The following is a 27156-nucleotide window of genomic DNA, read 5'->3' as shown; positions in this document are numbered from 1 at the left end:
GGATCATTTGTCATAATTTATGTTTGGTGGTTAACCTGTTAATATGTTCATTATACTTTACGTATCATTTGTCACAATTTATGTTTGGTGGTTAACCTGTTTATATGTTCATTATACTTTATGGATCATTTATCACAACTTTTGTGCAGCACTTTTTTTTGTGTGTCTTGAACATGGGACTCTGCCATCCCTTTCCACACACACACACATAGTCACACACACACACACAGTGATACACACACACACACACACACACACACACACACACACAGAGTGATACACACACACACACACAGTGATACACACACACACACACACACACACAGTGATACACACACACACACACATACACACACACACACAGAGTCACACACACACACACACACACACACACACACACACACACAACACACACATAGTGATACACACACACACACACACACACACACACACACACACAGAGTGACACACACACACACAGAGTGACACACACACACATAGTCACACACACACACACACACACACACACAGTAACACACACACACACAGTGACACACACACACACACACGCACACACACACACACACACACAATCACCTTTCCACAATTACAATTTTAATGATTAAAAGAAATTATGGTGAAGTGGTGGCATAGTTGTAATGCATCTGACAAAGAAGCAAGTATCCACTGGTGTGAGTCCGACATCAACAGGGATTTTTTACTCCTTCCTACATTAGATTTTGAGTGGTCCTAGGTGTTAGTCTTTCGGATGAGACAATAAGCAGAGGTTGTGTGTGTGCAGTATGCACTTAGTGCAGTTTCAGTTTCAGTTTCAATGGCTCAAGGAGGTGTCACTGCGTTCAGGCAAAACCATATACGCTACACCACATCTGCCAAGCAGATGCCTGACCAGCAGCGTAACCCAACGCGCTTAGTCAGGCCTTGAGAGAAAAAAAAAAAGGTGAATAAATAATAGATAAGCTTACATAAATAAATAAATAATAATTATAATATAGAAAACGGTAGTAGTAATAATAATAAAATAATAATAATAATAAATAAATAAATAAATAAATAAGACAATGATGATAAATAAGCAAATAAATGTAAAACATGAAGACACACATTCACACATACATCCACACATGCATAACAGATATCCACCAAACATGCAGTTTCACAGATATGAAAGCACAGTCAAATACATATAAACGTACATGAGCTCCAACACACAAACACACACACACACACACACACACACCACACACATTACCCTGCACCTCCTCTACCCCTCTCCTCCACACACTCATTTCTACAAACACACACACACACACACACACACACTCACAGAGATGAACACTTACTTGTACAAGCACACACACATACGCCCATATCTCCCAGCCCCAACCCCACACACTTAGTGGACATAAGCAAATCTATGGCAGCAAGAGAGTTCTTCGTGGCAAACTTCTGCGATAGAAAAACACACTTGCAGAACATAAAGGGTGGTGCCACATTGTGGCAATGTGTTGTCCCTTTTTAAGGCAGCTGATTTGTATTCAGAAAAACTTTCTGTGGATGAAGTGAAATTCAATACAATACGGTACTGTAGAGAACAATACAATATGATACAGTACAAAAGGGTGAAAGGAAGAGAAGGAACTAGAGAGAAAGACCCAGCAGCAAACAGAAATTAAAAACAAAGAAATAGAAAAGAGGCCCGAGTTTGATGTATTGCATCAGTGTGTCCGCCTGCCTATCACTGTTTCAGTTGAGCTTGCATTTCTGTTCAGCCTAATGTCTGTTCAATTCTACAATGATACACCTTCCAGCCTGTTACCTGTCTGTTTACCCCCATTTATTGTTTCTCTGTTTATTTGCCTGCAGCATGTCTGATTGTTGTCTGTGGTTATGAATGCACTTTATTTATTGATTGGTTTAATCATTCTGAAAGCTGCAGGACCACCAACCTTTTAACCTTATGCGTGGCATGTAATGTGTATTAGTCACCTGTATGAGCGTTACACGGGCAGTCCCTCTCTCTGTCTCGTTCTCTCTTGTCTTTTATTCCTTCCTGCCCAAGAACAATGACTGGACAAGTGCCAGGCAGGGAAGGGATCAATATTGACCTGATAGGTTCAGCCAGCATTGACTGGCCCTGACTCATTGATTTTGGCCAGCATGTTTGGTCTGGCCCAACTCCGGCTGTAGACGTAATGGGGCCTTTGAGTTTGCACGGTTGCTGGTGCAGGCTCCACACTCACCCATGCACAGAGCATGCCAGGTAATTGTCCTTAGCAAATTCAACTGGGGACACAATTTTGACAAGATGGAACAAGTAGAACTTGTTCGGAGGAGATGATAAACCAAGATAAATTGTATAGCATGCACTTAGCACACATAAAAGAACCTACAGTATCAAGAGTTGTCTCTGACAAAATTCGTATAAACATCCACAAAACATTGTGTGTGTGTGTTGGGGGTTTGGGGTGGGGGTAGTGAATGAACCACCTAAAGGCAGCTCTCTATCATCTTTATCAAGGTAGCAGCCTGTTTGGCAAATGGTTGTATTTGTACAGTGCTTAGAGCTTGGTCCCTGACCAAGGATAGTTGCTTAAGTATCAGTAAATGAGTAATGATAATGTGAAGAAGCTGGAGCTGAGCAGTGATGGGAAAATGTCAGTGTCTGTGAGGAAAGTAGGACAGGAAAGAGAAGTGTCGTGAAAGCTCTTGCACACTGCCATCTGCCACACATTGCCATCCTGTTCCTTGAGTCATTCAAGTGATGTGATGTGGAAGGAATTTGTGGGTTTTCAGAATATTTAACTCCCATTCACTGGAGCTCAGGTTTTCAGTAGCACTGTCCCTGTGCCCTGGTTCAACACTTGGCATGAATGGAAGGTTTTGCAGTTACAGGCTATGAATCATTGTGAATGTGTGTGTGTGTCGGTGTGTGTCTGTGTCTGTGTTTGGTATGAAAGAGATGGAGGGTGGGAGAGAAATGGAAAGAAAGACCTAAGAGTTGTCGCATCAGTTTTGTGGATTTGTGGGCGAGTGAGTCGGTCTGAATAATATAAAGGTGATTTAGCCAGATTTAGTGTCTCACACATATGTAACATGAGAAGAGAAATTTGAGCCTTGTTATAACAGAGAGGAGTATATTCCATTAAGATTTATAGCTCAGGCAGTCTAAACAGGAACTCCGGAGAACAGCTTATGTTTGCCCTGGTTGGGAGTGCCGCACTTTATTTGAACAGGTCCACAGTACAGTGTGCTCAGTTTTCTTATTCTTATCTTGGCTCTGTTACAGTGTTAGTTTTGAGGTTCACAGCTTGTTGAAGACACTAAGCATATATTCCTGTCAAAGGAAGGGTTCTGGGTAACATTATAGTATAATGTTGTTTTTACTTGAGGGTGGTGGGGGACGGCGGTGTGGGTGGGGTGGGGGGAATGACTTTGTCTCTTTGTGTCCTCTCATTATCTTGTTTTTTTCTCTCTCTCTCTCTTTCTCTCTGTCTCTGTCTCTCTCTCTCTCTGTCTCTGTCTCCGTGTATAACAAAAAAAGAAAAAGAAGCCCAATGAAAGAATGTTTCAACAAGATTGGAACTGTGTAAAATGTTATTTGAGACCCAAAAGCACTTCACCATTTTGGTTGGACCTGTGTAGTTGATTCTTTTATCATTAATATGTTGAGACTGCCATTGTGTTGTCTCTTAAACTTGGACAGAATAGTTTTTGGAGTCTTTTGTTGTACTTACTTAGGTGTCTTCCATTGTATTTACTGTTAAAAAGACGACACTATTTTATGAGCTTTCAGTTGTACTGACCCATGACAAAATGGTTTTAGGAGTCTCCTGCCATATTGACTCTTTAAAAAGATAGCACAGTTATACGAACTTTCTGGTATATAAATACATATTGAGTCAAGACAAGGTGGTTTAAGGAGTCTCCTGCTTTAATGACTTTTAAGGCAGGATGGTTTTAGGGTGTGGCTTACCCGAGTTTCTCATGACTGGAGTTTGTGTCCACTGGAGTGGTGTAAGGGGCTGGTTATCCTGAGTTTCTCATGACTGGAGTTTGTGTCCACTGGGGTGGCATAAGTGCCTGATAACCAGCCCCAATTTCTGGCTGGAGTCTGACCTCCAAATCTGATGTACAAGCAGCTGATAACAGGGGCCTCAGGCTGTTTGGAGAGGGGGGGTTGTGCGTGTACTTTCCTTCCTCATCACAGCCTATTGTCAGTCTTTGAATGACGCCTTATATGGCAGTATAATGTTTGTTTGTCTTTATCTGAAATTGTTTATTTAGTGTATTGCTTTACCATTGATAATCCACAGCTGCCTCTTATAAAATAAAGAAGAAGAATATGTTACTACTAAATAAATGAATAGATGAATAAGCAGTCAGTGATAGTGTATTAAGGCATAGAAAGAAATGTACTTGCAAACTCCCAGGGCACATTCCCTCCCTTCCTCTGCTTCCTCTCCCCTTCCACCATCCTCCTACATCCCCCCGCCCCCTGCATCCCTGTCAACCACTGAACCAGGAACACCTTGCTGTTGGCCATTGAAAATCGAACCACAGAAGTGAGCAAAGTTTTTTTTGTGATCACGTTCAAGAGCCAGTGCATATATTGAAATAGAAATGGTGGACAGAATGTGGCTACTTAATCTTAGAATAAGAATAGATATTATGTATATGAGGTGTTCTGGTCCAAAGATATCGGAATATGAGCTTAGATGTTTGGTAGCCTAGTTTAGTCAGAGGAGGGTCGCAGATGGCAACAAGGAACACAAAATATAAAGCAGTCCGGAAGGGTGCTGCTAATTCAGAGATAAAGAAGAGCACTGAGTACATTGCACTTTGTTCATTTTACCAATGGAGAGAGTGCAGAACATGAGAAGTGTAATAAAATTCAGAGGGTTTGACAGTTTTTTCCCTGAGCTTTGTTTGCTTCTGGGAGTGTGTGGGCTCATTACTGAGGTAAAGACTGAAATAACAAAAGCAGAAAACTGATCATTTGTAAAAAACAAAAAACAAAACAAAAAAAAACCCCCAAAACATTGACATGATTAGACTTTAGCTTAGGGTACTGTATCCTTTCTTTTTATTTTCTTATTCCTGGGTTGTTGTTAAGGATTCTTGGTTAATCTGGACCTAAAAATATGTGTTGGTTTCTGGTATTTGACACATGGGTGATGGAATTATTCAATGAGGAAAATGTGGATAAATGTGTAGTTTGAAATGCGAGTCACTTTTTTCATATATAACTTATAAGTACATATCTGTATCATTGTCTGTGGGTGACATTGCCAAATGTAAATCAAAAGTGACATTTGAAATTGAAAATGTTGATGAAGTACAAAGTCTGTTCCAATGTCCATACATTGTAAACCTGTCAGATCACATGTCTTGTGACAGTGTCCTCTGATGTCAGATATCGTCTGCTTTGACAGCCAGATCTTATGATATTTCAAATACAGTTGTTCTGATGCCCCACATTTTCACAGTTCTCTGATATTGCCATTTGTGGAAACTTTCCACCCAGATTGTGTCTGTCAATTGAAAGCTGGACCCCCCTTCATCGGGCATTGCTCAACTTGGGTTCTATCTTATCGCAGAATAAACTGACAGTGCTGAGGCCCAACGGTTTCAAGTCCTGATAAGGCCATTGTCGACACAGTGTGTTTGAGCTGTGTATCTGAACTCGCTTGGTTTTCTGTCACAAGGAGGAACACGCTGGAAACTCGGTTTTCTGTTATCTGTGGTGACTGTGGCCTGTTGCCTCATGGGAAGGATAGAAAAGACGCTACGAGTGGCCAGCCAGTTCAGACAGCCGTGGGTCCTCCGTCAGTGCACAGGGGATTCGCCTGGCCATGGGGTATTGGGGTGGGGGGTCACTTTGTCATTGCTGGATGCCGGTCAGCCGTTGAAGATGATGTCTTGTTCTGTGTTTGTGCATGGGTGAAGGTAAGGATCAGTGATGGTTGATGTTGCTGTCAGCAATGGAATAAGTTTAAATATTTTGGATATTTTTTTTATGAAAGCGGTCATAGCTGTAAATAACTGTTGCTTCTGGTGTAAAGCTCATCTTGGAACTGCTTCACTGGCATATGTTTAAAGATTCTGCATAAACTGAATTGATAGTTAATTCTGGAACAGATGCAAAAGCCTTTTAATGTTCAAATCATGCTGTAAAATATATCGTTGATCAACAGTCAATTGATGTTCCTTTGAAATATGTTTTTCTTGGATATAAAGTATTCAAGCCAGCTCTTTCATCTGGTATATTTTAGTAATTTTGTAAATTTCTACTGCCAGTGATTTAAGCTGCTATAGTTCATCTCAGCTTGTTGGGCAGGTGTGTGGAGTGCTGTTAAACATTAAGATCTATGTCCAGCTCATCATGTACAGAACATACTTTTGCTCCACAGTGTTTCCACAACTAAAACTAGCAAAAAATATAATTTCTGTGTTAAGCTTAGATTCAATTTCCAGTGCCTGTTTGTAGGGAAAACAATTTTTTTGGTAAGCCTCGTCTCCTTGTTCTGGAATATTTCTTGAAAGTGAAAAAAAAGAAAGAAAAAAAAAAGAAAAGTATTGTTCAGTTGAAGCAAGTATGCAGTCGTATTCCAACAGTTGTACAACACATGATCTGTTGTTGTCAGACAGAGAGAAAGACACTGATAGACAAAGAGAGAAATGGAAGAAACAGAAAAAAGAAGAGGAAAGAGAGAGAGAAGGATTAGTGGGGAGGGAGGGGGGAGAGAGAAAGAGGGACGGGGAGAGAAGGAGAGAGATCTTGTGTTGAGAGTGGAGAGAGCACTGTCGGAAAGCATCAGTAATGTTGCATGCAGTGCAAGTTTAGAGTGCAGGGTGAATTGTTTCTTGTTTGAATTTGAACGAGACATATTTGAGTAAAGCAAATATTGCAAACTTGCCTGCCGTCTTCCATTTATATGGGGTGGGGACTGTTTCTTTAAGCACTAGGTGTGGTAGATAAGATGGTGTTTTTGTATGTGTGTGTGTGTTTGTGGTGTGTGTGTGTGTGTGTGTGTGTGTGTGTGTGTGTGTGTTCCCATGTGTGCATGAGTTTAATACAGGGTTTATTGTGTGCCCACTCCAGTTATTCAGAAAGCAACCCAAAAGGGATCCCATAACCTCTGCTGCCTTTGACTGGTCCGAGTCACACCATTTCTTTTCAGCTGCCATATTTCTAAGCATTACTTGCCATAGCAAGACGCCAGTGGATTTTTTGCATTTAATCCACCCGGCTTGGTTTGTCTGTTCCCTTTTGCAGACATGCAGGAAAGATATTTTCCATTGATGTCATTCTCTATTTTTTTGTTTGGCATGACTCCTGTGTGGTTGTCATCTCTGAAAATTATGCACTCCTGTACCAGGACAGGTGACACGCGAAAGAAATGTGCATGCGTGGAGCAGTTTTCAGGTGGAGCTATTGATTTTGTTTTAGCACCAATTTATAGCTGGTGAGGTAATGGAACATTGGCATTGACTTGTTTTGTGTGTGTGAGTGTGTGCGTGTGCAGTGCCGATGCATGTTGTCAAGTGTGCTTGCTTGAGTTTAAGGTTGGAATCTGAAATTTTTTGGTGGAAAATACAATATGGGATCTGTAGATTATAGAAGAGGATGGGATAGAGAATAGAGGGGTGTTAAGTGGGAGAGAGGTATACAGGGGGAGAAGAGATACATTAAATACACAGCACCAAATGAGAATCGTAGTGTTAATCACACGTGATACATTTGAAGATGTGCTTAGAATGCACACAGAGAGAGAGAGAGAGAGAGAGAGGTTCTGCAGTGGTAATGAACAGACTGTAATTTCATTCAGTCATAAACAGGCTTTGTATTGCAGTCATGAGCAGGCTCTGTACTGCAGTCATAAACCGGTTTTATAATACAGCAATGGTTTATATGAACACACATCCATGCACATGCACACATGAATGCATGCAGGCCCACTTACACTCTCACATGCATGCAAGTAATTGTGCGTGTAATCAGTCACACTCACACACACACACGCACACACACACACACACACACACAGAGGCGTTTCCAGCACAAGGAAGGATTTATCGGACTCCATTTCCTGCCACTGAAAGATTTAATAATTCCTCACTCCATCCTATTTCCTTAATCCCCCTCGCCCCTGCACCACCCACCCCCTGGACCCCTTCACCCCTCCTTCTCCCTTATTTTATGATTATTATTAGTAGTAGTAGTATTTTATTATTTTATTTTATATCCGCAAAATTACAAAAATAGCAAGTTGTATTCATCGTGACAGGGTCGGTTGATTGCCTCGGCCTTTCTCCACTGCTAGGTGGGATTTGGGATTTTTTAAAAATATGTATATGATTAAAGTTTGCTATGTCATTTACATGATAACAGAAGTGTAGTTTGTTATCAGTCGTTTTCTTTCTCTGTTGTTATTTTGTTTTATTTATCTATGTTTGACTGTGCACCTGAAATGAAAGTTGTTTTCATCCATTATTTGATTTGATTTTTTTTATATACATATTTTCCTATGTTTGACTGTACCTATCTACAAGTTCATGCAGCTTGTACCATTGTAGATTGAGTCTGTTCCTTGTTTCCTTCTCACTATCCTCATCAAGAAGCTGTGTACACAGCATGTTCATAAACACAGGATGATTTTCATGAGGAAATGATAAGACCGATGGGAACTATGGCAGATGTTGCTGGATTTGTTGAACCCTCATTCTTTGGGTTCTGAACCGGCAGCTCAAAGCTTTGTATCGTGGTAGTTGTTGTGCTAAGAGAAAGGAAAAATAGGTATTTGTCACTGTCTGAAAACTGTTTGTCATTTTGTTTTGCGGAAATGAATTTTAATCAATCTTTCTCTTTGTCATTTCCAGAGTCAACAAAGTGGCAATGAGGTGGACCAGTCCGCTCAGCATGACCTCCTTAACCTTCAGGCCAAGGTCAAGGTTAGTGATTTGTCTGGAAAATTTTGTGGTTGAGATGATTTGGTACTGGTGAAGGATTGTAGTTGTGTAATGTGCTGTGTGTGTGTGGTGTATGTGTGTGTGCTTGTGTGTGTGTGTGCTTGTGTGTGTGTGTGCGTGCGTGTGTGTGTGTGTGTGCATTGTGGTTTCAGTTTTTGTCTGGATTTCTCCCCATCTGTTCATCTCACCCTCCCTGTTTCTGGATTAAAAACAGACCACAGTTTAGAGAGGCACAAGGCAAGAGACTCTAATCGAGACATGTAACTGGTTTTAAAAGGGGTACATTACAGCACCATGGCGGTGCATTTAAAAAGGGTGAAGGTGACCTTTGTAGAAGCAAGGCTGTTCTCGGAAGGGTTGTGTGTGTAGTACAGGTGACGCTTACAACCCTGCGTGAAGTGGAGTGTAAGGGAGATTGAGCAATACCCTTGTAGCTCTGATCATTTCGTTCTGTGTGTGTGTGTGTGTGTTGACTCACCGCCCCCCTTCCTCCCTTACCCCTCACCCCACCCTTATCCTACTTAATCTCCCCCGCCTCACCTGAACTGCCTTCTCCACCACCCCACCGTCTGTGGTACGTGCCTTCCCTTTACACCCCACCCACCCCTACCCTCGACCTCTCTGCTGACACCACCTTCCCCCCTCCTGATCTCCTTCCCACCCACCCACTGCACCTGCCCCACCCTGTAGCCTGGCAGGTGTGAACCTCCCACCCCCACCCTCCTGTTCTCCCACCCACTTCTTTCCGCTTTGGGATCATGTGCAGATAAAAGAATTAAAAAAAAAAAAAAAAAAAAATTAGATTGACCTTGTTAATGTGCTAGTGATTATATGTTGTTTTTATTGAGTGTTGGGGGTGGGGATGGGGGGTTGTGGGTGGGGAGAGGAGGAAAGCAGAGAGGAAGAGGTATGTGTGTGTATGCATGTGTTGTGTCGTACAATTACTAGACTGGTGTGTGAGGCTTAGATGAAGGAAACACATTTGTATGGATCTATTGTATATATCACTATCACTAGTAATAGACATGTCTATCAGTCTGTCAGTCTATTTGTATATCTTTTTATATGGTGTGTGTGTTGGGGTTGGGGGTCTAAGGCTTTTTTCTGGTATTTTCAAGATACTTATCACTCTAAGATTTTGATGTTATTTTTCAGTTCATTCAGGTTTACATTTGTAGTGTTCGTTCAGGTGTTGTTATCCATGAAATCTGCATATCTTCCGCTGAGCTTTCAGTACATCTTGCTTATTGATACTACTAATTTCCCAAGCAAAATGCTGTATGGTCTTTATGCTGAACTTTTCTGTCCTCTCTTCCCCTACTCTCTACCCTCTCTATTCATTCTGCTGCCTCACCCCTGGATTCAAATGCGGAACCCCACCCATAGAAGCTTTTGAAATAAAACATGTGGAACACAAAAGGTGAAATAATTAGGGAAAGTGTCAGTGCATTTCAGACCTGGGTGTGTTATAGCAACCATAAGCATTGAAACGGCAAGTTCCCATTAAGATTAAATATATATTTTAGTAAGGAAAAGATCCGGTTCAGATCGCAGTATCTGTCATGAGAACAGTTTATATTGCTCTGAGAATTTGCTTTTGATTGTGTATGTTCTGCATGGAAGCATTCACACATCTGATCACACATGTACAGGGAGGGAAAGAAAGGTGCCTGGGTTCAAATCAGTACCTAATTGTGTGTGTGTATTTGTGTGAATGTGTGTGTGTGTGTGTAGTCCCCTGTACTTGTTAGTTTGTGCCTTCTTTGCAATGTACATAGTGCAGTTCTTTAGAAACAGGTTATTGCCCTCTGCATTCTGTACCATGTCTTGTGATGGGCTGCATACTGCTGGAAAAAAAAGTTAATGGGGTGTGATTTCTTTACATGCAATTGCTATGTTGATGATAATCATACTGCAAATTAGAACACTGTTGCTTTGTTCTTTCTTTCCTTTTTTTTAACCACTATCTTTGAAACCATTGTACTCTGGGTTTGATTTTTGATTAAGATTCAATGGCATATTTAGAAACAATAGCCATCAAGTCAGTGACTCAAACATTAGGGACTTCATAATCCTATCACCTCTAAAAAATGTCTGTGTGTGTGTGTGTGTGTGTGTGTGTATTAATATTTAAAAACTCTTTTTTTTCATGGCTGTCTGAGGTGAAGGATCACAGGGGGAGATTGTAGTGGAAGTTGAGAACTGAGAAAGAGAGGGGGCACAGGGGTTATGGTTGGGGTTGGGAGGAGGACACATAAAGAGATTATTGTCATGAAACCTCAGAACAATGGCTGCTTTCAGAAGGCCTCTATCACTCAGCCATTTCTTCATCCAGATCCACGTTTCATGCTGTGTGCTTCATGTCTTTTTATTGCTGTTTAACACTGTTAGTTATCAGTCTTAGAAAACTCACTTTCAGCATTTTATCTTTGGGGGGGGGGGGAGGTGGCAAGGGAAGCATGCCAGAATGGGCAGTTTAAAAATGACCCATGAAAGGAAATCTTGAATCATGTTAGGGTAGGCAGTACAGAAAAAGTGTATGAGAATTGCATTTGTATGTGAAGCATGATAGGATGGTGAATTGAAATGTATTTTTTTGAAGAATTTTTTTGCAAGAGGAAATACTGAGAGGGGTCTGTAAGAATACTGATATTTGTTTACTGGTTTGATATTTAAAAAATCTCTGTTGTGCATGGATGAGATCGGGTGTAAGGGTTATGAAGTGAAATAGTGACAGGGGGATCGAAGATTAAATCTTTTATTAAAAAAAAAAATGGGGAATATTTTTCAGGAATTGGAGAGAAAGGCAGCGGACAGTCGAGAGCAAGCGCAGCATGAAATTGCCTCGCTTCAAGATGTGCACCAGAACAAAATGGCCTCCCTGAAAAAGCGTCACAAAGAGGAGGTCACTCAGCTCAAATCACAGCTAGCTTCCCTTGAACAGCAGCTTGCAGACAGTAAGCTGGACAGGGATTGTGGGGATTTGGATCAACTGGGATATGTTGATGTCTTTGTGTGACTCTGGGAGGGTGGGTGGCTGGGGGTGTGTTGTCTCTGTGTGTGTGTAAAAGTGTGTGTTTGTTGAGGGGGTAGGAGTGTGTGTATCCGTGTATGTTTGCCTGCTTGTATTTGTGCCTTGTTCATCTACAGGAATGACAGAGTTGATTTTGATTTATTGCTCCCTGTGTGTACATGTGTGTGTGTGTGTGTTTGTGATAGAGCTTGTTCTCATGAATGACTGGCCATTTAAACACTTCCTTTGGAGTCATTGTTGTTGATCTTGTTGAGATTGGTTTGGGTTATTTTCTTAGACGTTTATGACTGATCAGTATGAATTGATAAATATTTGAGTCCAATATTTGAGTCCATGTAATATCCAGACCTCGTTTGCTCAGCAAACAGTGATGCAAGCATCACCAAACTGGACCCAGTGACCTTCCCATGCAATGAAGATGAAGGCCTGGCCCAGTGAATTGTTTAATGGTATTTTTCAGATTTTCTTGTTTTCCAGCAGGGGAGGCATCATGGTGATTGATATATGTTTTTAAAATTGTCTTTCTTTCCTGCTGGAGAGGACAGAATGTCCAGTTTTGTTGATGGTAGATATTTTCCGAGTGTCTTCTTTTCCAACTGGGGAGGCATCATTTCTAGTTTGTTAGTGAGTGATATTTTCTGATGGTTTTGTTTTCCAGCAAGAGAGGCATTATGTCTGGTCATTTGGTGATTGTTTTCTGATTGTATTCTGCCAAGTTATATGGTGATGTGCTTTCTTATTGTCTTGTTTTGCGGTGATAAAGGCACCATAAGTAGTAATTTGGTAATTGATATTAATTTAATTATTTTGTGATTGTCTTTTCTGACTGGAGAGGCATGGTGTATAGGTATGCATGGTGATTGATATATATATATATATATATATATATATATATATATATATATATATATATTCTGATTGTCTTCTTTTCCAGCCGGAAGGACAAAATCAGTGTTTAGTAATATGGTGATGGATATTTTCTGACTTTTTTCTGCACTGAATACCTTTATTTCCAGCTGGAGGGACAAAATTAGTGTTTAGTAATATGGTGATGGATATTTTCTGATTTTTTTCTTTTTCTTTTTTTTTTTTTTCTACACTGATGGTTTTCTGTTCCAGGCCGGGATGGAGACAGCTCAGGGACTGGAGGCAGTTCCTCTGTGCTGCCAGAGGCAGAGAGGCCCGAGTCTGAGGTGGAGAAGACCCTGAGGGCACAGCTGGCTTCTGTCACTCAGGACAGAGACAAGGTGACTGTTGAGTTTGTTGACTGGGGCATGTTTTTATCAGATACTATTGTGTTTGTGGACATAGGCATATTTTTACCAGATACTGTTGGGTCTGTGGACATAGGAACATTTTTATCAGATACTATTGGGTTTGTGGGCATGGGCATGTTTTTATCAGATACTACTGGTTTTGTGGACGTAGGCATTTTTTATCAGATACTATTGGGTTTGTGGACATAGGCATGTTTTTATCAGATACTATTGGGTTTGTGGACATGGGCATGTTTTTATCAGATACTATTGGGTTTGTGGACATGGGCATGTTTTTATCAGATACTATTGGGTTTGTGGACATGGGCATGTTTTCGTCAGATACTATTGGGTTTGTGGACATGGGCATATTTTTACCAGATATCATAGGGTTTGTGGACATAGGAACGTTTTTATCAGTTATTATTGGGTTTGTGGACATGGGCATGCTTTTATCAGATACTATTGGGTTTGTGGACATAAGCATCTTTTTATCAGATACTATTGGTTTGGTGGACATAGGCATCTTTTATCAGATACTATTGGGTCTGTGATTATTTTTTTTCTTCTAACCTTTAACTCTTTCCGGACGAAGGAATGCTCATGCATTCCTACACAAAACGTATTCGGATTCGTATGAAGGAATGGAATAGCATTCTCCGAAAGTAAAAATCCATCATGCGCTGTACACGTGATTTTGTGATTAGCCAAGCAGAGTGCGCTATTCTGGGTCACTCCACAATCGAACAGTATGATTGGTCAGCCTGGGATGTATGGCCTGTCTCGCACACACGCTGACAAAGTCACTGACTGGTCGTCTGCTCGCGTGCCAGCCTGTTAGCAAAGCGGGCTCTTCTCAGAATGTTGTGAAGCGAACAAGGCAGTGACGACAACGTTTTAGGGTTGCCGAAGTACTTGAAATGCTACAGACTGAAGGGTCGGACATTGAAGAGGTGGATGATGACGAAGAAGAAAGCGAATTTAATGCAGAAAGCGTAGCATGGGTATGGTGATTCGGGGTGAAAAATTGGTAGTATTATTTACATATGGCAAAACTGTAAAAATAAGATGAGAAATTTGTTTTTTTTTATATGTAATAGCTCAACACGTAATAAATCAGTTCTGAAAGTTTCATTTTCTTACACAGTATTTTGTATTTTTTGTAATTTTTTTCCAAACCCTTACAAATGGGCCGTCTGTGGGGAAAAGCAAGGGAAAACTTGTCATCCTGAGTGAGTTAAAAGATGCTGTCTGTGGTGAAAAGTATGGGAGGAAGCTTGAGTTAAAAGAGTGCTCGTACTGGGATCCATTTCCTTTTTGTTTCTTTGTTTTTTTAGTGATCACTTGGAATCATTTCAGCACGAAATTTCCCACAGTTGTCATAAGGAGATTCCTGTTATTTTAGTTTTTTTTGTATCATTAAGTGATGAAGGACATAATTCATTAATAGAAAGCAGTCAATATCCATCACTGTGGAAATGATTGAAGAATACATGGCTCTATCCACAACCTAACCCCAGGCTATGCGACCTACCTTCCCACAGGCACAGACAGCCCAGGCCCACCTGCCAGGAGAAAATGATTAAATGACCTACATTGAAGTAAAGTTAGTTATCCTTTTCTCAATCCACATTGAGGGAGTACCTGGCTCTAAACCTAACCACAACCTAACCGCAAGCTATGTGACCCCCCTTCCCACAGGCGCGGACAGCCCAGGCCCACCTGCAGGAAGTGTTGGAGGAGTTGCAGGGGGAGGTGGAGGCTCTGCAGAGGCAGCGTGATGACTTGCAGACCAGCGAGGATGGCCGCCACGCCCAGGAGCAGGACCTACAACAGCAGGTCCAGTCTCTGCAGGCTCAGCTGGAAGGTGAGTTGAGTTTTCTTTCCCATGTCTTCATTCACTTGGGTGACTGGCAGTGTTGCTGAAGCCTGTGTGTTGTATGTGACAACTGAGTTCTTCCCTGTCTTCATTCACTCAAGTAATCAGCAGTGTTGTTGAAGCATGAATGTTGTGTATCAGTTTGATTTTCAGTTTCATATACTCTTACACCACATCTGTTTTTGAAAAAAAAAAAGGTTGGGGGCAGATGCCGAGACATGTGCATAGACCCAGTTGTGTGGATTAGTATAATTCTGTTTCTCTATCACTGTTGCTGTCCATCTGCCTCTTGTCTCTGTCTCTTTGCCTCTCTGTCTGTCTCTCCCTCTTTCTCTGTGCCTCAATCACTAAGGTAGCTGAAATACTGATCACAGACAGACAAAGCACCTTAGACCACTGTTCCAGTAAATAGTTATTCAGAACATTTGAGAGTACAAGAAGACACTAGCATGTAGCAATAATGGTAGTACTAACATCTTTTCACATGGTGTGATTGGAGCCGAACCAAAACAGAGAATGTTTCGTATGATGACACAAGTGAAATCTGATGATATGCTGAATGCCTTTGACTAGAAGAGCAGTTGTTCACTATTTGATACAAAACTGTCTGTTGCACTGCATTAATTTTTGTCACAACAGATTTCTGTATGAAATTTAGGCTGCTCTCCCAGGGGAGAATGCATCATCACATACTGCGCTGCCCATGTATTTTTTTCTTCTTTTCTCTGCCTGAAAGAGAATCAGCTTTAATATCAAAGAGATTTTTCTATGGATGTTTACCAGGAGCAACCCTTTTGTTGCTATGGGTTTTATGTGCGCATGATTTCAATGTCCATGACAATATGAAGGGTTTGAATGCTGATGCAGTTGACTCCAGCTGTTGCTTCTTTGTTACTGTGTCCCTGTCTGTAATGTGGTGTGTTGGCTTAGTGGTAATGCATCCGCTTAGGAAGCAAGAGAATCTAAGTGCACTGGTTCAAATCCCACAGTCGCCAGTATTTTCTCTCCCTCCACTAGACCTTAGTGGTGGTCTGGATGCTAGTCATTCAGATGAGACAATAAACCGAGGTCCTATGTGTGGCATGCACTTAGTGCATGTGAAAGAATCCATGGCAACAAAAGGGTTGTTCCTAGCAAAATTCTGTAGAAATATCCATTTCGATAGGAAAACAAATAAAATTGCAGGCAATATGTGGTGACATGCTCTCCCTGGGTAGAGCAGCCCAAACTTCAAACAGAAAAATAGGTGGGTGGCGCTGTCAGTGTAGCAACACGCTCTCCCAAGGGAGAGCAGCCTGAATTTCACACAGAGAAATCTGTTGTGACAGTACAATACAATACAATACAATACAATACAATACAATACAATGGCCTGTGTGTGTGTGTGTTTCAGAGGCGGAGAGGTGGCGTGTGGAGGCGGAGCAAGGCCGTCAGCAGGTGGGGGTGGACCTCTATCATGCCAAGCACTGTCTGCTGGACCAACTGGAAGCTGACCATGTAGTGACCATCACACACACCCCACCCCTCTCCCAACTTTCCTCTCTCTCTCTCTCTTTTCTCTCTCTTTCATAGTGGATCTCTGTGTTGTGGTTGGGGTCATTGCCCTACCATCAGTGATCACACCCCCCTCTTGCTCTTCCTGTCTCTCTTTTCTCTCTGTCTCATAAGTTGATCTTTCGTATTGTGGTTTGGATCATTGCCCTTTTTTCTTTTTTCTTTTTTTTTAAGGTTGAATTTTTGCTTCTGTATTGCTCTTGTTGTACCATTCTTCTCGTTCAGTTATTCTACTTGATGTACTGTACTGTCCTGGTCTTTTTTATTTCTTCACAGCATTGGAGTAAACTCTTCTACTTGCTGTATTGTACTGTTCTGGTCTGTTTTTCCTTAGTATCTTTCTCTTATTTCTTCACAGTATTGGATTCTACTTGGATCCCGCCCAGCATACAGAGCAAAACCTGTTGTGGAAGTAGTACATTTTGGGGAGACAAAGGAAGGGGAGGAGGGGGCATATAGGATTTGGTGGGGTGGGGGGGAGGGGGGGCAGGGTGTGTGTGTGAAGGAAACCAACTTTGTTTTCATGCATACCTCCCCTGCTTGTTCTCTCATTTTCAGTATTAATGGGCATACAGTCGTCGTCTTTTTTTTTCTTTTTTTTACCTCTGTGTTTGGGCTTTAAAGTGTCCAGCCATCTTTACCCCACAATTTGGGCATACTTACATCATCATGGAGGACAAGTGCAGTGTATATCAACATTTCCTTCAGCCATTCTTCTTTTGTGTTCATGGGCTGCTACTTCCACATTCATTAGTATACATGTACAAGTGGGCTTTTACATGTATAACTGTTTTTACCCCTTCATGTATGCAGCCATAATTTGTTTTTGGGGACCATCAGCCACTGAACACAGACATAGACTGCAGATGCTGTAATGTGTGCTCTGGATCATTTGCATGTGTATATATACATACACATGCATACATACAAAGGAGTTTCAGACAGTAGCAAGTATTAGAAGTGTATTGGTCGACATTGGAAGATCAGAAAAGTCTTCACCCATTGTCTGTCAGCAGCTGTTCGGATTGGGACCTTAGACCTCCAGGATGGAAATGTTCTGTGCTGGTCACTCAGCCAGCTTGTCCATCCTGCTTTTGATTTGCATCTGAAAACTGCTGTTTGTGTATAACAGTGCTGGTTTTTCCACTTATCCAGCCCAGTGTATTTCTTTGTTGTTAACTCACAGGGAGATGGAAAGTAGTTTTGAACAGATATTGGTACGCAACTGTTAATTTGTCTGAATTGTAAGTATTGTTTAAACTGTAAATACCATCTCCATTTCTTCTCTTACTGTCTGTATCCCTGAATTGGAAAAGGTGCTTGTTGGTCTGTTGAAACTGTCTTCAGATTTGTGTTATGTGGGCAAGTCTGTGTGTGAGTGTGTTTGTGTGTGTGTGTGTTTGTGTGTGTGTTTTGCCTGCCCCCTTATCTGTCGACAGATCATCTTCTTAGCTCTCTGGTGTCACATCATGTCAGATGTGTCAAAGACCGTCTTTACCAGTGACACTGAGTACTCTGACTTTGTTTTTAGTTTTCTGTTTGCATGCATCATTTTTCTTTGTTTCTTTGTTGACTCCTGTTCTTTTTTTCTGAGTGACTGCTTGCAGAAGATTATTTTTATCCAGAGTTCTATGTACAAAGGCTGTAAGTGTGTGGTGGTCAGTGCATGGTAAGTCCCTGTGTGGTCCATAGCCAGTGCTGTATGTACTTTCCTTGCTTGTTGTTTGATCAAGCTGCTGGCAGCATCATAACCCTTCCTGTACAATGCATGCAACATCTACTCAACCTTTAAATATGTCTGTCTGTACTCACCACAAACTTCTGCACTCACATGCATGCATCCAAGCATATGGACAAAAACCGCACATCAAGCCAACTACATCAGCATTTCACTGATAAGTATCTTTCCTGTTGGTCTTGTGTTTGGCTTTACTTATTGGTCATTGAAAACAGCATTGATCAAACCAGAAAGAATCCCATTTGGGGAAAAAAAAAGTTATAGACTTTTTTTTCACTCCCATTCCTTTTGAAAAAATAGTTTGAACTAAACTTTTTTCTCAACTTGATTTCAAATAGATTTCCTAAGTTTGTTATGAAGAAACTTTTCTTAATTGGTTGATGGCATTGCCTTTTAATTGAGAAGTGACTGAAACTGGCTCTGTAGCAAAACTTGTATGTGGGGAATATTTGAAATGTCAAAGAGGAAAAAGACTAAGAAAATATTGAAGGCAGTGAAAGAGAAGTAGCAAGATTAAATAAACATGGCTCAGGTAAGGAATTTAGTGAATATGGCTCAGGTAAGAATATAGTGAATATGGCTCAGCCATCGGGTAAGTATAGCTACACACAACAATAATTTTGCATGATTTTGAAGGTAGTTGGCTGCCTTATTTTGTTGGAAAAATACTACTTATGCGTGTATTAAACTGAGAAAGTCTGCATCTTGAGTAACAGTGAGCACTCCATTTCTGACATTGCAAGAAGTTTGAACACTTACAGCTCACTGAGTGGCTCAGTGACATACAATGCGCCTGCCTGCTTTCTTGTACCATCTCTTGGCACCAGTCCATAATTTTCAGTGTATATTTTGACAGACTTTTGTTTCACTCCAAAGGGTTTGCCTCAAAGCATTTTGAAAAAGTGAAAAGTGTGCATGGTTGGCATCTTGCATTTCTGCATAAAAACCACCTCTGTATTACTCGTCTTTCATTGTGTCCTCCTTGTCTGACACCAGGGCACCCACGTCCTAGGCTATACCCTGACTGGTTTCCATTGCAGGCAGAAACGGCTGATCTGCTGAGTGATGTTCGCTGCTTCAGGCAGCAGTTGTCATCGGAAACGGTGCACCGACAGCGCCGTCTGCTGTCAGAGAAACAGAACATGGCCATGAGGCTGTACGCAGCAGGCGTGCAGGTGTGTGCCGCATGGAGCATGCTGGCTGCACGGTTTGCTGCTCTTGGGCATGAATGGCACAGGCAGGGGTTGTTTCTAAAGCATGGTGGCAGGTACTTTGTTTTTGATGCCTCACCAGTGGAATGACCCATGTCCAGCACATGCATGGCATGCTGCTTGATGTCTTTTGGTGCCTTCAGAAGCATGGAAAAGTAAGGTCAGCAGTGAGGGGTATTTTGGGGGGCATGCTGTTCGGTGCTTAATGAAATCCTCAGGAAATTTCTGTAGTCTGTTAGGCTGACTTGCCATGTTCTTTTCATCCCTGATGAAGCCTTTTGGAAACTGCTGTACTTCACTCACAATTAACATGGTAATTAGTTTTGCCTTTTGTCTTGCTTAGGGATTGTGGCTTGCAACCTGAAGATGACATTTCAGAGCTTGCAGCCTTGTATGTATTATTCTTGTGATCATATCAGCCTTCAGCGTTTGACTGGGTCATGTTTGTCAGTACATGCTGATGTCTTCTGGAAGCTTTCTGACTTGTCATACTTGGTAATTTTGTCAGCCTTGCAAACATCTTGATGACTTGTGTGGATTACTGCATGTTGAGGCCCTTCTGGAAACTTCAAAGCTGATTATTGTGATGTCAGACTTAAACCAGGTGTGTGTGTCTGAGACATTCCCACAACGCATGTTTTCTGTTGCCTGACTTGGAAGTCTGTGTTATTTCTTTTTCAAGTCACTGGCTTCATTCTGTTTGACTTGAGTGCCTGTGGTTAGTAACCAGCTGTTTGTCTGCTGGCAATGTGACAAACATGAATTTAGTTGGGATAGGTCTTTTTTCTTTAATAATGGTATTTTTAGCTTTATTGTGAATAACTTTTGGGGTGTTTTAATGAGGCCTGCAAAAAACGTCTTTTACAGAGTGAGAAAATATATAAAGTTCCCAATGTGATAACTAGTTTTCATTATTTTTGATAAATCTATCAGGTTTATTCAGGTGACTATCATTTCTGTAAACAGCTACTGATTAAGAGCTATTTGAAAAACAACAAAAAACGACAAAAAACCAAACAAACCCAAAAGAACAACAGATCATGAAGTTGAAATGCGTGAATTTAGTTGCATTTATATCGGTCACTTAAATAATCACTGTTTAAGTATAATCTTTATACAGATTGACTTCAGATGAAACTGATGGACATTCAGAATAATTTTTTATGGTGTTTTTGCAGTGCCACTGAGACTGACCATGTCTTTGCCCTGTTGCAACAACCAAGCAGTTTTATTGTCTTGTCCAAAGATTGGCAGTGTTCTTGCTGCTCGTTTCCAAAATCAAGTTTGCACTTCTGCTTTATTCATAAAATACAGTTTTGTCATATCACTGCAATGTAGTGTTTTCATCTCATATGCGTTGTTATTGTCATACAGCTTATATTCAAAATTGGAGACTCAAGACTATTTATTGGCTTCTAGTTAAAGAATCTGTTGCGAGCATATAGTATAAGAAAATAACTGTGTTACTACTTTCATATGTTTAACTTATTCTACTTCAGGTACGAGTTAACTCTTAACACGATTACTTCCCCTGTGGCCCAGGTACAAGTATTCTCATACCAACACACTGTTCTAATTTCATTCATTCTTGTTTGGTACAGTTCACATTCTAAACTGAACCGTTTACAGATTCTGAAAGCATGAAAATGAAGGTTTGACTGACTGACTGAATTAACAATTCCCCATCGATTGTTTGCTGTTTTAGTGAACCACATTGTTTTTGTCTGCAGTGGTGTCATGTAGTGCTGGTGCAGGGGAGTTGTAGCAGGCATGTGGCTGTGGGGTGGAATGAGTTAAGATTGGCCTGGTCACAGTCATGTCCTCAAGACCAACACCTGTTGCATGGTGTGTTTCAGGAGAACCAGCTGAAGTCCAGCATTGTGGAGGCAGGCACCCAGCTTCACCAGATGTCTGTGGACACAGAGAACCTGATAGAACAGCTGGGCAATCCACAGGCTGCGCAACACACTGCTGGTCAGTGGGCACTGAAGGGCTTGACATGGGACACACTCACACAGGGAATTTTGGTCTGTGGTGATCAGGAACAGTTCTGTATCTCTAGTTTTTTCATCTCATAACTTGCTGTCATACACTTTAATCATTCATATCTGACAGTACATTTCTGTTTTTCTCTTTTTTAAGGATACGAAGCTGTACATTTTTCAGTCTTTATAGTCCCTGGAAATGAGTTTCCTTTTTAACTGTGTTTCCCTTTTGTAAAGTGTAAATTTTGAGTAATGATGCATGTATTATGGTCATTATTGTTTTAAGACCTTGTCAAAAATATTTGGGGATGGTAAGGGCTTTGGGAGTTAATACATTTCAAAATTAATTCATGGGAAGAAGCAAACACAGCCGTTGAAGCCCATCTCGTTTCACTTGATGACAAGTGCTGTGGTGTGTCAGTTACTGCCATATGACTGATGTTGTCAGGCCAGTGACCACCACACAACGACCAGTGATGAAAGAAAAGAAGAGGTCATGTTAAATTACACTTCACTCCTGTTGAATGTTAGTGGCTCAGATCACACAGTAGAATAGAATAGAATATGTCTTTATTACCAAGTGTACTGGGGGTTCACAAGGAATGTTTGGGGGATAGTACTAACAGTGGAATGATGGCCTGGAGGTAATGCATCCGCCTAGGAAGCGAGAGAATCTGAGCGCACTGGTTCGAATCATGGCTTAGCCACCGATATTTTCTCCCCCTCCACTAGACCTTGAGTGGTGGTCTGGACGCTAGTCATTCGGATCAGATGATAAAATGAGGTCCCGTATGCAGCATGCACTTAGCGCACGTAAAAGAACCCACGGCAACAAAAGGGTTGTTCCTGGCAAAATTCTGTAGAATAATCCACTTCGATAGGGAAAACAATAAAACTACACGCAGGAAAAAAAAGAAAAAAAAAAGGGTGGCACTGTAGTGTAGCAACGCGCTCTCCCTGGGGAGAGCAGCCTGAATTTCACACAGATAAAAAGATATACAAATACAAATACAAAAAAGTAACAGTCATAAGATGAAAATCATATACAAATACAGATAACATAGAAATTTGGACACATACATGTGCATATCAATAAATGAACTTATGCAGTCACACTCACTGGCACACATACACACTCACACACATGCACATAAACACAAGCATATGGGATTATTTTTTTTGTTCCATCACCAGTGTTGCTGGACTCACTGGAGCGAGAAAACCTGGACTTGAAGGAGCAGTGTGTCAAGTTTGAAGAGCAGATGATTCTGCTGGAAAAGCGGTCTGCCAGCCATCAGGAAGAGTGGCAGAGGAGTCAGGCAACCATCAGAGACCTACGACAGCAGCTGAAACAGCAGCAGGGTGAGTGGTCAGCTAGGTGTTTGTTTTGTGGTGTGGTTTTTTTTGTTAGGGGGAGGGGAGAGTTAGTTCACTTCAGTTACTCCAGGGAGGCATCACTGCGTTCTGACATGTCCATATATGCTACGCCATGTCTGCTAAGCAGATGCTTGACGAGGGAGGTGGAGAAAGGCTTAGATGAGCGGAAGGTTGGATGCTGCTAAGCCATATTACTTTTCTGTTTATTTTTCTAGTCATTATTCTCATGAAAACCATCTTTTGGTGTCATATACTGTACCATGTCAAACTGATGCAAACTAGGCCTATGGTTTGCTCTGTTTGGCCAAATTTCGCGCGGCTAACAGTGAAAAGACGCCCCTCTTAGTCTGGCCCGCTCTTAGCCAATCAAATGCCTCTAACAGCTATCAGCGCTGAATCATTCCTTTGGCCAAGGCTCTCCACGCCATCTTGTCAGGTTTTCGCTCTGTCTCGTCTAACGCTTTTTTTGGCTATTAAGCGTGTTCATTTGGCCTTATTTTGTTGTATGCGGCTTGCATGAACATTGTTCTTACATTCTGTGTACTCGTTTCGACTCGGCCCCCTCGATTCGTTCGTATTTTTCTACTTCTGAGTCGATCCTGTCTTTCCTTTCTCTGTTGGGTTCGAATTGTTCGCTGGGTGCCTACGCGCGGTACCATGCCTCGTACGCCATCCTACGAAGGCAGGGATCATGATGCTGGGACAGATACTCGGCAAGAGACTCTCCCAGGCCCGGAGCTCATGATCTCTCCCGATAGGTACCGCGGCGATGCGTCTGCAGACGTAGATCGCGGAGGGGACGCTCGTTCCAATAAAACGGTCATGAAGGGGACCGGGGGGAAAGGGATTCGAGCGTCGCCTCCCGAGGTGTCCCAGCGCGAAGCGGGTGGAGGGGGGAGCAGCACGTCCTCTCTTGGTGGCGGGGACTCGCGGCGGGGTGCGGACTCCCAAGGGGAGGCCGCCCCCCACCGTTACCCGGGTCCCCACACAGAGACGGCCCTCAGGGGCCCCAGTGCTGTTCCCCCTCCTCCCTCCTCGGTCGACCCCTCTCCCCCACCTCCTTCTGGGGGAGAAAAACATTTGGTTCTGGGGGGGGACCTCCACTTTGCCCACCCCGGGCCAAGCCACCCCAGTCTCCCCACGGGAGGGGATTCGGGGCGCGTGGCAACCTGCTCTGCAGGTCCTCCCGCTATCCGGACGGTCTCCCCTGCTGGGGGAGTCCCGCGCGTGTCAGGCGGTTCCGGGCAGTCAGACCGCCGGCCTTTCGGCCTGTCTGACACCCAAGTCGGACCTGACCTCCCTCTGACTTGGCCAGGTTTTTCCCTTCAGCGAGGTCAAGGTGCCAGTGACCCTTGGGGCTGGGGTCACGGGATGGCTGGTGCCCACGGGTGGTATCCCCCATTCTACCCGTACTGGGGTGCACCTATGGTGCATGCTGGGTTACCGGGAGGACCGGGGACCAACCCCTGGTCCTCTCCACACCGGACCCAACCCAGCACAGACCGCAGAGTGACACGCACAGCCCCGACAAGAGGGATTGACTCCTCGTTGGGCAAGTCGAGCTCCTCGACCAATATTAACACGACAGCCTCTAATTGGTCCTCTGTCAACACGCAGGTGACCTCCACGGTCACTACGGCTTCCTTTTCAGGACCGACGGCAGCTGAGGGGCCCCGCTGATCCTCATTGCGCCGAAATGGCCAGACCAGCCCTGGTTCCCGGTCCTTCAGTCCCTGACACATGTTCCACCCCTGGAACTGGAAACCAAACCTCATCTGCTGAGGCAGCCTCGTTCGGGCATTCCTCACTCCAATCCTCAAATGCTCCACCTGCACGCGTGGCTGCTGTGCGGTCGGAACTGTCAGCATCACCATTGAAGTCTTCCACCCCTCGGTCAGCCTCTGTGTCGGCCGCGCTGACCAAGGGGGGTGCCTCCTCCGACCTCCTCTCCATAGTCTCCAAAGCCAGGAGGGAGGGAACAGAGACTTTGTATGACTTTCGCTGGAAGAAATGGCTGCGTTGGTGTGCAGCTCAGAACATTCCCCCTACTAACCCTACGAGCATGCAGCTGGCCAACTTTCTGGCTCACTGCTCCTCGGTTCTCAGCCTGTCTGCCAGTTCTGTGAGAGGGTACAGGTCTGCCATCTGTACCACTATCAAACAGCTAGGTGGCCCCGCTTTTGAAGCTGATTTCCTGCTCAGAGAGGTGGCTAGGGGCGCCTCTCTGAAGGAAGCTAGGAATCCCAGAAGAGTGCCCCTCTGGGACTTGTTCCTGGTGCTGGATTTCATTCGAAAACAGCCCTTTGAGCCATTTGGGGACTATTCCTTTTGACCTGCTCACTCTCAAGACCACTTTCCTTCTGTTGCTGGCCACTGGCCGTCGTAGAAGTGAGATTCATGGTCTTAGTGGTATGCCACAAGATCTAGCATTCCACAGAGATGGTTCCATCACTCTTCGTTTCCTTCCAGAGTTTCTGGCTAAGAACCAAGACCCTGAGGTCCCTTCCCCCTCTTTGAGAGTCAGACCTTTGTCTGATATTCTTGTCCAAGATGATGAAGATAGGCATCTCTGCCCCGTTCGGTGTCTCAAATACTATTGGAATAGATCTCGCCATAGGCGTTCTTCTCAGAGGCGCCTTCTCATCTCCCTCAATGAGAATTACAAGAAAGACATCGCTGCAGGCACCATTTCCCGCTGGGTTTCCCAAGTCATTCGTACAGCCTACTCTCATGCACACAAGGATATCAGTTGTCTCAATCCCAGAACACACGAAGTGCGGGCCATAGCTACTTCGGCTGCTTTCCAGCACTCGGTGCCACTGCAGCATGTCTTGGAGGCAGCCTTCTGGCGGTCTGAGAATCCCTTCATCAACTTCTACCTCCGGAATTTCCGTATGACCAGGGCTGACGGTTCCAAGGGGATTTCCTTTGTCGCGGCTAACACTGCCGTCTCAGTTACAAGGGCTCCCCATACGAACCAGTAGGCGTTGCCCTCCTCCATTTGCTTTAAATTCTGCATCAGTTTGACATGGTACAGTATATGACACCAAAAGGAGGAGTTTGTATTATACTCCATGTTTGGTGTTACATATACTTACCATGTCAAACTCGAATGCCCGCCCGTCCGTCCCCGCGTCTCCGCCGTGGTTCTCATGGGGCTTTTTCGTTCATGGCCACGGAATGATTCAGTGCTTATAGCTGTTAGAGGCGTTTGATTGGCTAAGAGCGGGCCAGACTAAGAGGGGCGTCTTTTCACTGTCAGCCGCGCGAAATTTGGCCAAACAGAGCAAACCATAGGCCTAGTTTGCATCAGTTTGACATGGTAAGTATATGTAACACCAAACATGGAGTATAATACAAACTCCTCCTATTTGTTCAGTCACTGAAATACATTTTAGAGCCAAGTGCAGGTTAAAGAGTAATTCTGACAATGAAAGTTTCTTTTTATTCAAACTCCACCCCCCCCCAAAAAAAAGATCACAACATTGCATTATTGGTTTAACTTTTCTCAGTGGTCAGCAAGTTCTTTGTCCTCACAGCTAAACAACTGTCTTTAATGATAATGATGATAACAACAATAATAATAATAATTTAATTTATGAAGCGTCTTTCCATGTAAAACATTCTTGATTGCGCTGTTCAATGTAGAAACCGATGTTTCAAAAAACATGCATTTAAACACTTCTTTTCCCTCAAGGTGGGGAACACCAAGGGAACAACAGCTCGGACGACACCCTGGAGCAGAGCTTCACCACGGGCACAGACCACAGCCCTCACAGCCAGACCAGTCACCCCGCTGGGGAGGGGGTGGGGATGACCCCGGGCTGGGAGGTGCAGGAGGAGGCTCTGGAGCAGGTGCTGGCCCAGCTGAGGCAGGAGGTGCAGGAGAAGGACGAACAGATCTCCCTGCTGAGCACCACAGGGAAGGAGGAGGAGGAGGTGCTGTTGTCGCTGCGGGAGGAAAACGAGCAGCTCCAGTCAGAGCTGTCATCACTGCGAGAGGAGAAGGACGAGCTGGAGACGAGCATAGGGGAGCTGGACGACCAGCATCAGGAGGCCACCAACCACCTGATTGCCGCACGCAATGCTCTGCAGGCTCAGCTGGCAGATTCACAGCAGCAGGTGAAG

The 27156-nt window shown here is 43.2% G+C and overlaps 1 protein-coding gene across 4 annotated transcripts in view; it reads left to right on the top strand.

The window, feature by feature from the left end:
• The window catches only part of LOC143280803 (uncharacterized), an 83239-nt gene that overhangs the window by 34495 nt on the left and 21588 nt on the right, over positions 1–27156 (top strand). For 3 of the 4 annotated variants that reach the window (XM_076585489.1, XM_076585492.1, XM_076585490.1), the window contains 9 exons: positions 8905–8976; positions 11786–11951; positions 13148–13275; positions 14986–15151; positions 16557–16660; positions 19496–19630; positions 21523–21640; positions 22846–23013; positions 26726–27150. In XM_076585489.1, the coding sequence (XP_076441604.1) occupies positions 8905–8976; positions 11786–11951; positions 13148–13275; positions 14986–15151; positions 16557–16660; positions 19496–19630; positions 21523–21640; positions 22846–23013; positions 26726–27150 (1482 nt within the window). The remainder of the gene's footprint in view (positions 1–8904; positions 8977–11785; positions 11952–13147; positions 13276–14985; positions 15152–16556; positions 16661–19495; positions 19631–21522; positions 21641–22845; positions 23014–26725; positions 27151–27156) is intronic. The other variant, XM_076585491.1, reaches the window with a different exon arrangement.

This window comes from Babylonia areolata, chromosome 4 (genome assembly GCF_041734735.1).
Source record: "Babylonia areolata isolate BAREFJ2019XMU chromosome 4, ASM4173473v1, whole genome shotgun sequence".
NCBI classification, from domain to species: Eukaryota; Metazoa; Mollusca; class Gastropoda; order Neogastropoda; family Buccinidae; genus Babylonia; species Babylonia areolata.
Note: the sequence above shows the minus strand (reverse complement) of the source record. Positions and strands in the feature narration are given on the sequence as shown.